Source organism: Eptatretus burgeri, chromosome 12 (genome assembly GCF_056783735.1).
Source record: "Eptatretus burgeri isolate ZD-2024b chromosome 12, Ebu_testis_v1, whole genome shotgun sequence".
Classification (NCBI taxonomy): domain Eukaryota; kingdom Metazoa; phylum Chordata; class Myxini; order Myxiniformes; family Myxinidae; genus Eptatretus; species Eptatretus burgeri.
In genome coordinates, this window is record NC_140972.1 from 95,658,347 (window position 1) to 95,670,454 (window position 12,108).

The following is a 12,108-nucleotide window of genomic DNA, read 5'->3' on the forward strand; positions in this document are numbered from 1 at the left end:
GGCCATTGTGTTGGTGAATTGAACTGTAGGATGACCAGAAAATGCAGTTAATATTATCTCACTTTACATTTTGTGGCCTGTTTTGAGTGAGAATGTCATATTTACATGATAATAAAGCTCGGTTGAGTATTCTAGACCACAACATCAATTCCCGGTACCATTATAAACCCCATATTAGGTACAAAAAGTTAATTTAACAGGAAAAGAGAACCCATATTAATTCAATTTTGAGGTAATTTTGGTGGTCATTTTGGTTTTTCGTGGCCATCTTGCATTTTAGGCCAAATCCCGGGTGCCCTCCAAGCTAATAACAACGGACATAGGTTTGGAATGGTGGAACCACTGAGAAAACTTTGACAGGAAAACCTAAGAGGTCGTTTGAATATAATTAAGATTTTGACGGCCATTTTGGCGGCTATCTTGGATTTGAGATCAAATCCTGGGTTGTCCTCAAGCTAATTTTAAAGGCTATAGGTCCAGTATGCTGGAACTGCTGAGAAAGATTTGACAGGAAAAACTATAAGGCAGTATAAACCTAATTAATTTAATTTTGGCAGCCATCTTGGATTTTAGGCCAAATCCTGGGTGGCTCCCAAGCTAATCTCAAAGGATTGTTTTGTTTCCCCAGTATGTTCAGTTTCCCCAGTATGTTCAGGATGACAGAAGCACTGAAAAAAACCTGACAGGAAACACTACGAGGCAGCATAAATCTCCTAAAGGTAATTGTGGTTGCAATTTTGGATTTTTGCCGCCATCTTGAATTTGAGGCAAAATTCTGGGTGGTGCCCAAGCTAATATCAAATGGTATGGGTTCAGGATGATGAATCCACTGAGAAAACCTCGACTGGAAAAAAATGTTAGTTTTTCCTTGGGTTTGCCCTGTCTATTGCACCACTTGTAAGTTTTTGCTTTAACCAACTCATGGGGTACAGTATTATGTAGCGACAAAACCCCAACAGGCAGTTGAAGTGAGTAGCTGTTTTCAATAGCAATTAATATGGCATGGGTCGTTAAAGTCATGTCGGTAACAGTTGGAATAGATTGCGTATCTTAAATAGTCATCAGGAGAGTTTTAATAATTCAGAAAAAGGTTGAAGGGATTATTTTAATTACCATACAAGATACAATGGCTGCAGTGATTCTACTTTGTATGCAAAGTCAAGGCTCATGGATGATGGAAGAGCAAGGTGAATGAGGCCATAAGGCAATCGATGGTGGGACACAACACATGGAAGGAACAAGGGAATTAACGAACAGGAGGAAAGAGAAGAGGGAAGGAAGCTTTGCAATGTGAAAACAGATGAGGAGATATAAATAGGGGTTAATGAGGATAGAAATGATGATGGGTAGAGATGTAGGATGACCTGAAGTGGGGGAGTACTGCCAACTTGGAGCACTGGAAGGAGAGTGTGGGATTGAACAGACCGAGGAAAGACATTCCACAAACAGCAAAGAAGAGGAATAAAGTAGTGGAGATGAGGAGTGAGCTTCAATTTTTCACATTTCAGAATGACGAGACATTCAAGGGAGATTGCATGCAACCTGGAGGGAGTTCGGAGAAATGGAAGGATGAAAGAGTAAATGGAGCGAGACGAGAGGAGTAGAAAATAGAAAGGTCACCAAACTGTCAGTGACGAGAGGGCAGCAGGCCCTGTGTTTCTCACAGATGAACAAATATTCCAGATCGACTGTGGCTGGATACCGTTTGGTGTACCGACAGGTCACCAGATTGTGTCCAGAATCATTGGTTACCTGGGGCCGCTCCTTTGTGGGAAATACCAATAATCATGAGAGCGTTTGTTTCCCCAGTATTTAGGAGAAAAAAGATGTGAAGTGAGAACACCAGCCCAGAGGACTATGGACAAAGGCCTTGTATGATGCAAGGAACTCCTATTTACCAAGGAAGAACCTAGCACAAAAAAAACACGATGCCCAGTTTGAGGTCGACTTTGGAGGCCAGCTTTGATTTTTGGTTTGCTCAGGAGAGGTCTTAGCTGATGGTTAGGCCAAAGTCAAGAGACTAACTCTTCCAGCAGTCGATTGTGAAAACACATAAATGGGTTTGTTTGACGATCCTTCTTGAGCGATACAGTGAGATTGAAATTTTCCTGTATCGAGAGACGTGTTTCAAGTGTGAGAATGTGATCCACTCTTTTGTAGGTCAGTAGAGAGGGAGGTCATTGCTGCCGGGCATTCTGTGGGAGGTGGAATTGTACAGTATAATGTGGAATCATTGTGAAGAGGAAAGGAAAGTTTTCCAGAGCGTTGGAGAAGTCATTCATGTCCAGGGTGGTCCAAAACAATGTGCAACTTCTCCAACAGCTGTCATAATTTTACTAACGTCACCCTGTTTTATTTTCAAGTCACCTAAAGAACAAGGTTTAAAGATTTTTTCCATAGACGTTTCAACCATGTCAAACAATTTCTTTGTGCCCGGGCGAACGCTCAATTTAGACCCCTTTTTTGTGACAAAGTGACAGGTTCCCACACAAAGGCAGTTTTGTAAGGTCTATCCAAATGCAAGAATTCCACAAAAAAAAACAGAAAAACATAAAATGTATTGTTGAGAGGTTTAGAGACGATGGAAGTGTGAAATAGCAAATTAAAGGAAACGGTGGTCGAAAACTTTCAGTGAACAGCCAACAAGATCGAGAATGCAAGAAAAGCATTGCAGACTTCTCTGAAAAGGTCGACATGATGACTTGCACAGCTGGTGGGAATTTCTCCACAACCATTGGCAGAATCATACATGACAATCTGCACCACCATTACCGACCAGATTGAAGAAGACCACGATTTTTCTCGACAAAATTTTCTTTAGTGATGAGACCCACTTCCATCTCAGCAGTTGTGAGCAAACATAACATGCAATTTTGGGTAGAAAACAAACAGCATGAACATATGGAACAAACCAGTTTCTGCAATGATAGCAATGGTTTAGTGTGCTCTCAGACATAGCGGGACAACAGGACCTTTCTTCTTCGAGAACAAAGCCAGATGAACAGTGACATTCGACACAGACGGATACGTAGACATGTTGAGAAGATTCCTTCCACACTGAGAAGGAAGCAAGACATCACGATTCATTCAATCGTCTTCCAGCTCGATGGTGCACCACTGCATTCATGTAATGAAGCTTTTGAGATTTTGGGACGACATTTCCTGGGTAATCGACTCATTTCTCGATGGACGGACAACCCATGGCCTCTCTACTTCTCGGATCGATCTCTTCCTGACTAGTAACTATTGGGGTCCCTCAAAATCTATAAAAACAACCCACACACACTGCAGGAGTTGAAAAATAACATCAGATGGGAAGCCAGATGCATACCAACTCATTTCAGATGCACACCAACAATTTCAGTGTCTGTGTGGCTGCTGTCATCCAGGGGTGGTGCCGAAGTTGAGAAATTCAACGACTGATGATATTGCGCCTTATTGCTTGTTGAAGGATTTTTTTTTCACTACAATAAACAAAATGTAACGACTGCGTATTATTACACAAAAACAAAATCGACCAATATATTTTTTTGGAGTTAAATAAAAAGTTGCATATCATTTTCAACCACCCTGTAAACGATGATCAAGACTGGGCCCAATATATATGTCACCTTGGAGCACTACAGCAAGCACAGAGGGTTAGATTGATTTGATGCATTACTTAACATTACACACAAGAGTATTTTCCACTGACCATAAAAAGTAATCGGCATAGTAGTTGGAGACACGTAAGAGTGTCCCTCACTCCAGTATCTCTTACAGTGACTGGCACTGTCTCTCCACCAATGGACATAAACACCACTTGAGACTAGTTATTAAATTATTTTTGTTTCCCGTTTTTAAATGCTCCTTTATCGGTTCACATCTTCATCGGTCCAGTTTCCATGTCAAACCTCCCATCCCTTGTATAATGATTCATGCAGTGAGGCAATAGTCAGAAAGAAGCTTGCATTTTCATCCTGCAAAGCCAACCCCAACAATGGGAATCCGCGGTGTCTAAAATTCCTCTCCTCACGTTGTGATGCATCGGTACACTCTTCTCCCGTTTCCCCCTTCGTTCCAATTGCTCCATTCTTCCACGAATCCCAGAATCCTGATAGGTCTATTAAATGAAGAAGACTGTTGATTGCAGATCTGTGGATTAAATAATTATCAAGTCTTTGACTGAAGGGTGCCGACTAAGTCACTTGGAATGTAAAATAAAAAGGCACAGATGTGAATTCAGACAGCATGAAAAGAGGTTCTTAATATATAATCAGCGAGACTCTTTATATAATAATCACAAGAGTTTGAAAATGAAGTGCACACACTTGTTTGGTTTCATATTACTTCTTGCTGAAAGATGCCAAACCTGTTCGTCATATGCCAAGTGGAATTCAGTTTAACAAAGCTGTTTTTGAAGCATGTTTTAACAAATTGCTTCAAGTAACAAGGCAACAGCTATACAATGCCTCACTGTAAGCAATGGTTAATTGTCTGTCAAGTTAAATTCCTTAATCTACTTATGATTCAGCCAACCACACAATTTACAAATCATTGCATACAAGCGCGTTCGGCACGTCATCACCAAGCTCCCAGTTGTTCTGCTCTTCCGCAAGCCTGGATACCTGCGTAATGATAAAGGGTTCAGTAAATGACAGGTGCAACTACAGGTGGCTCACCAGAGGCAGACTTGTCAGACTTTTCCAGGTTGTACGCAGGGTCATTTTCATCCATGCCATATAGTTTTTCATACATGCAGGATGGATCTTTTTCATCATTGCCATCACCCATTCTACAGATCTAAAAAAAAAAAAAAAACAACAAAAAAATCCCACAAAAACAATGACATCACAGTGAATGATAATTTAAAACTTACCATGGTAAACTTCACTCAAGTTTAATCACATGTTGCTCAAATTAGCATTTTGTAAAGGCATCGATTTCTTGTAATGAATATTCCATTGAGATTAATATAGATTTTGTCCCAAGTCAAACGAACTGGCTGGCCAGTTTTATAGCCGGTATCGAATCTGGATTTGACAGTCCGAAATTAAGTGCATTACCTCTGCACCATCCTGTCAGACAATGGAACTGATAACGAGAGAAAAATGTCATTGAAATACAAAGTTAAATGAATAAATATCATGACATTTCAATCCATCTCGTGCGCACTGCAGGCAACGCTTTATCAGACTAAAAACGAGGGTCATTTATACAGTTTACGTGATCTGTGGATCACGAGTTGGGTCGAAACGTTTGATAAAATATCGGTGGTATATTCGTGGCAGTGCAAGTACTTTGTACCAAATGCACTCGCTGGCAAATGCACACCTGTACGTGCCAAATACATGTACAGGTTGTCTGAAAATGAAAACACCAAAAAGAACGTTGAACAAGTAGCGATACATTCAAAGTACACCGCCCCCATGCAAAATAAATAAATAACAAATCCTTCAGTATGCGACATCGCCAGGGTGCCTTGCAGCACACGGAGTCAGAATTGGTAGGGAGCGGTGTACAATAATTGATTGATTAATTGCACTATTAATACAAATAAATAATAATCATAAAATTATTAATTTCTTAATCAATTGGATAAAAAATAGCATACCTTAACCAACACAGTTTCATCCGGATCTGTAACTTTGAATGAATAATTAAGCAATCGATTCAATAAAGCATCAATCAATAAAGCAAAAATACCCTATATAGCCAAAGCCCAAATGTCATGTCCAAAGATCATCTTCCTAGCTCAAAATATGCTTGAGATATTGCCAGGATGAGAAATAAAATAAATAAGAAATCAATAATAAATAAATAAAATAAAATAAAATAAAAAAAACATTTTTGCCAAAGAACATCTTCACTTTTGACCCCAAATTTCAACTTCCAAGTTCAAAGGATGGCTGAGATATCGCCCGGACAAACAAACACAAGAAAACAAGAAAGAAAACGAAGTAAAAACTGAGAACTCCATTCTTCTGGTGCCTGGCGATGACGTCATACATTGCCTGGATATGGAATTTCGAAGGAGCCGTGTACAATTGTTTTATTATTCAACATAGTGACATAAATTTGATAGCACATGCAACAGAGCAATAAATTTTAGGTTGTTGTAAATATTTATTATGTTCTGTTTCAGGAGAAACCCCATTTTCTGATATAATGAAAATTCCTCAAAAGAAAGCAAAAATTGTGAGATTTGTACATGAATGTGGTTCAATCATTCAAGTCCAAATGTGTTTTCAGTGTGAAATAAACAAACCAGTGCCTGAAAGACACTCCATATGAAGATGGGTGCATCGGTTTGAGGCTGCAGGTCAGGTCAGGTCAGGTGCAGGAGCATGTGCCGGAGCAGCGTGTCACTGCGTCCACTTTTCCCCGGTACTCCAGGGACCTCCATCTGGCCATCCCCCAGGCAGATGCATGTGCCATTCCCATCTTCTTGAGAAGATGATCAACCTGATGCAACCACGAGGCATGTGGTACACCCATTGGCCACCTCCACTCACGAGGTTTCCTCACTGAGAGAATCAAATAAGCAGGATCAGCGTCAGGAAAACGAGCAGCATGACCATTCAGCTGCAGCTGATGCTCACCGACTACACAGATAAAATCTCATGAGTCTCTCTCAGCAACCACTGGGTGGGCACAAAGTCTGACCAGCAATAGCCAAGGATTCTCCGAAGAGACCTGGTACCAAAGGAGTGAAGCCTCCAGCTCAGATCCCTGGTCAGAGTCCAAGTCTCACATCCACAGAGCAAGACTGGAAGCACCAAGGACCTGAAGACTTGGACTTTCGTCCTTCCGCACAGGTATCAGCAGTGCCACACCCCATGATCCAATGAATCCATGACTCCCCAGGCCTAACCCAGATGCCTGTTGACCTCTGGCTCACAGCCAGCACAGACATGAATATCACTGCCAAGGTAAGTTAATCTCTCCATGACCTCAACATCCTCACCACAAACAGGTTCAGACAAAATAGCAGCATCGAAGATATCAAAGAAAGCTTGGATCGAAGTTTTGACCGAGGAAAGCCATGACCCCAGCAGCTCCGAATCCCCATAAGGATATCCAGTGTCTCGACAAGGATGACTGAATGATCTGCGAAATCAAGGTCAGACAAATTTACATTCCCAAATGATGCACCGCAACTTGATCTCTTCGACATCCTCCCTAGAATCCAGTCCATACAAGTGCTGAAAAGTGTAGGGGCCAGTACACACCCCTGACGATCTCCAGTAAGAACTGGAAATAAGTTGGAGATGCTATCTCGACACCTCAAGGCACTCTCATTACCAGAGTATACTTCTGAAATCAGGTTGATCCATTTTGGTGGCACCGCACGAAAGCCAAGAAGCCTCCTGAAGGTATCCCTATTCACTGAACTGAAAGCTTTGTGGGGATCAACATGAGCTGCGAGTAACCCCTGCTGAAATTCTCATCTGCATTCGGTGAGGACCCAAAGAGTAAGGATACGGTCAATCATTGACCTCTCTGGTGTAAAGCCACACTGCTATGAAAGCTGGTGCTCAAGCACATGGCATCGAAACTTCTCAGGATTTATCCCAGCAAAGACCTTGCCCAACACTGAGAGCAGCATCACCCCTCGGTAGTTGTTGCAGTCCTGGCAATCACCCCCCCCCTTTTCCAGAAAGGGACAACAAAGCCCCTCTTCCAGTCAGTTGGGATGATGCCTGTGTTTCAGACAGAGCACAGAACTGCATGGATCGACATGAGTACAGCATTTCCACCAGCCTTGAGAAGTTCAACATGAATGCCACATGTCCCAGGAGCTTAACTCCATTTCAACAGGTTCACCACAGCCAGTGTTTCCACAAACGAAGGTGCACCACAGTTCATTGGAGGGTCAGCAACAGTGATTGTAAAGGGGCTGTCACACCTTGACGTTTTAGCCAGCGTATGGCAAGGTCTCAAAATGTATGTAAAACACTGGCGTAGGCTGAACTATTGATGTTTTTTTTAAGTTTTGGACGTATAATAACGTGTTGGACGTAGGCATAATGTATTAGTAACGTACACAGAACGTTTTAATCACATATAAATAACTTATACCAACGAATGCTGAGCGTGTTGTCGGAGTTCACAACCTATGCCCAACGATAGTCTAACTTATGCATAGCGCGCGGCAGCGTATCGCCGACGATCACGTGGCGTATGCTATTCATAGGCTGCGGCTCAACGATTCAATTCATAACCGCACTAGACATCGAAGTGTGAAGCCGTTGTCACACCTTGACGTTTTAGCCAGCGTATGCCGACGTATGAAAAATTTGCCAAACCAGGCTGGCACACGTCAAATACGTTATGGGTAAGTTTTGTATACGTTAAAAGTATGCTGGCATACGTCGTTGTTTTCTGGCATACGTTGTCATACGCCGAGAAATTTTCAGCATGTTGAAAATTTCTCGACGTACTCGACGTATGACACAAGTTCCGCATACGTTGGCATAAGTTGTAGGCACGCTACGCGATCGTTGACACACGCTACTCATAAGTCGTAACACGTCAAGGTAATAGTTAGCATCAGTGTTCCAGACTCCCTGGTTTTTTTTTTTTTCTTTTCTTTTCTTTTCTTTTCTTCGGTATGACGGTGATGTTGACACTTAGATTTCTAGTGCAGTTATGATTTAATTCGTTGAGCGGCAGCCTATTAATTATATTATGTTATAACCGCACTAGAAATCGAAGTGTTAACATCACCGTCGTACCGAAGAAAAAAAAAAAAACATGGAGTCTGGAACACTGACGCTAAGAATTACCTTGACGCGTTTCGACTTATGAGTAACTTACAAGTAACGTGTATGGACGTGTGTCAATGATCGTGTAACATGCCAGCAACACGTTACTCATAGGTTAGAAATAAGTTTCGGGTACGCTAAACATTACCTCGACGTGTTTCAACTTATGACTAACTTACAATAACGTGTGTCAACAATCACGTAACGTGCCTACAACTTATGGCCAGCATTATGCGGAACGTGAGAGTCGAAAAATTTCAAGCATGGAAAATTTGTCTAACAGCTCGGCGTACTACGACGTATGCCAGCGTACAAAGACGTATGCCAGCGTACTACGAAAAAAGCCAGCGTACTACGACGTATGCCAGCGTGCTCTTAACTTGTACAAACTTACCCATAACGTATTCGAAGTGTGCCAGCGTTTTAGCCAAATTTTGCATACGTCAGGCATACGCTGGCTAAATCGTCAAGGTGTGACAGGGCCTTTACACCCCTGACATTCAACTTGACAGCTGGTGGGTCAGCCTGGTACAACCGCTTAAAGTATCCGGCCCAGCGGGCCTTCACTTCAGACTCCTTTGTCAAGAGTCCACCAACCTCCCCTACAAATGCAGTACACCAGGGATGTGCTTGGACGATCGCAATGTACAAATTCCTTTGCAAGCAGGATGAGAATCACTTGACCACAGGTGATACTCTACCCATTCACATATTCCTCGCACATCAGCATCCTTCTCCGTCCAGAGCACACGTCCAGCTTTACGCTTCAACTCCCTGAAGAGCTCAGCTCTGTGACTTTGGTCAATGGTGTCCCTTCAGAGACAAAGTTCTTCTTTGTCTGATGGTGGGTTTCGAGACATCCACCGGCAACATCAAGGATGGAAGTATTGAAGGCACTCCACAACTCTTCAGGATTCCCCAAAACAACCAGAACCCCCCCCCCCCCAAAAAAAAAATCCCCATTCAGCCTGTTCACAAACTCTTCACTACCCTCTCATCCTTGAGCTTGCCAGCATCCAGAGATGGTAGCATTCTCCTGGATTTAAGCTGCAACTTCGGAGTTGCTACAAAAGCCTATGGTCGGTATTGAGGAACTGGGCACCTGTAGACACTGCAGTTCTGAAACTGTCCTGAAGGGGAAATCTGCTGGAAAGTCAAGACAGTCCAATGAAAGGTCAAGTGCTGTTACAGAGACATTTATCAACAGGTCTAAAATGTCAATTAGGATAGCATCACTTGACTTCAACATTCTGAAAAGCTCTGTTCATGACATCCTTCATAAAAAAATTGAGGTTTAAAAGTTCTAAATGTTTTGAATTGTTTGCATTTTATCAGAGGATTATGAAACAAGAGTAAATGTTCGTCAATAATTAATTGAATGGATAGAATCGGACGAACATTTAAAAAAAAATCAATCCTCATTTTTAGTGATGAAGCTACATTTTGCATATTCCATTCCATTCCATTCCATTGGCACCATACTCTGCACAGAGCGTCGGTGCTGCTGAAGCAATCACCTGGGCAATTGGGCACAATCCTGCATGGGTCGCCACTCCGACGCAAGCTACTCGAAATGGCTTAATCATCCCAGCAAGCTGGTACTCATTTTGCCGACCTCAGAAGGATGATAGGCTGAGTCAACACCACATGGTATTAATTCAACAACCAAGCAGGATTTGAACTCAGGACCTTCGGATCCTAAGCCGAGCACCCTAACCATGAAGCCAACATCAGGCACATTTTGCATATTAGAAAAGTTAGGCAGAATTGTACATCCGGAACATTCATCCTCGTCACACACGCAACCTGTCCACCAAGTTTCGTCCAAATCTGTCAATAACTTATTGAGATATCCTGCTCAAAAAACAGACAGATAGACAGACAGGGGTGAAAACATGATGTCCACCTTCGGTGGTGGAAGTTACTACACAACAATAACGGCAATCGGTAGAGCATATACCACCGCCAGGCTGAACAGTTTACATTTTGCATCACACTGAAAGGCTGTATCTGAATCCAGACCATAACCAAGATCGAATCAGCTTGTTCTTGTCACTTATCCAATTAAATGGAAGACCAAATACTGCAATGGAGTTATCAGAAGGATCCCGATTAAGTCAAGAGCAAAGATGGAGTCATCAGGATGAACCTGGATAGGATTTGGGTTTCAGCTGCTACCCCTCTGCCGTCAAACCCATCCAAGCACAGCCAAGTGAGCCTTATAGAAAAATTTCTGCATTCTTTGCAAACCCTTCCATCAACAAAATCATGAGCAACTCATCCACCAAGTTTTGTCATAATCTGTCCACAACTTTTTGAAATATCATGCCAGAAATCGATTTTGGCCCCATCCCTCAACGGTGAAGAATCACTTACACTAAAAAATTCTCATATCTGAATCCTCACCAAAATGTCATAAGTTCGTCCTTGTCACACACAAAACCTGTCCAACAAGTTACGTCTGAACATACCCCTAACTTTTTGAGATATCGTACTCACAATGAGACAGACAAATAGGAGTGAAAACACAACCTCTCTCTACCTTCGGGGATGAAGGTAATTATGAATCATAATTTATGCTTACAGGACAAATACACGTTGGATTGACCAGATTTTTTGTCTGCATAGTTGAGGTTCAAAGAAGTGCAAGTATGAGTACGCTGAACGGATAAGGATGAAACAGGATAAAATGAACAGCAGAGAGAGGGGGAAAACACCAACAGCAGAACCGAAGGCTAACACAGAGCCAGGCAGACCAACAATGGGTGTGGTGATGAATGGGGGACAGGAGAGGATGCATGGGGTGGACAAGATGGATACAGAAGGAAACTCTCAAGAGGGAAAACTGGAAATTTGGAAGGAGGAGTGATTGGGGTGGGGTTATCGACGGCAGAAAAGATCATGGTTTTGGAATGAGGACAATCTGAGATGATGGTGAACAACTGTCTTGAAGACCTGGAGGGAAGAATTAGATTTTTTTGGTGATCAAATCTGAGCACTTGCTCATGATGCTGGAACCTTAGGCTCAAATTCCATTTACCATTTTGACCTGTCCATGATCTACTCTTATCCTTGTAGTTCATGCAAAACTGCATTGATGTCTAAAAATGTCCTCATCCTCGATATGGTGTGTACAAGCTCTTCCAGGAGCTTTCAACACGAAAGACAAAATAAAATAAAAAGTCATTTTACAGTAGAATCAATGACATCAATGAGCACATTTGAACTGGTGGTTTAACCACGAGGTTTAATGGCTTGACAGCGGGTGATTGGACAGTGAAGAAACTCAAAATAAGGAATACTTTAAATGGGATTAACGATATTGTAAAAAAAGGGATTATTTTAAATATAAAATGGGATT

The 12,108-nt window shown here is 42.0% G+C and overlaps 1 protein-coding gene across 5 annotated transcripts in view; it reads right to left on the reverse strand.

Annotated features, from left to right (window-relative positions):
* The window catches only part of LOC147016185 (rho guanine nucleotide exchange factor 37-like), an 83,640-nt gene that overhangs the window by 48,493 nt on the left and 23,039 nt on the right, over positions 1-12,108 (reverse strand). For 4 of the 5 annotated variants that reach the window (XM_085848966.1, XM_085848964.1, XM_085848967.1 and 1 more), the window contains exon 2: positions 4,662-4,782. In XM_085848966.1, the coding sequence (XP_085705092.1) occupies positions 4,662-4,773 (112 nt within the window). In that variant the 5' untranslated portion in view covers positions 4,774-4,782. Of the gene's footprint in view, positions 1-4,015; positions 4,135-4,661; positions 4,783-12,108 lie in introns of those variants that run through there. The other variant, XM_085848968.1, reaches the window with a different exon arrangement.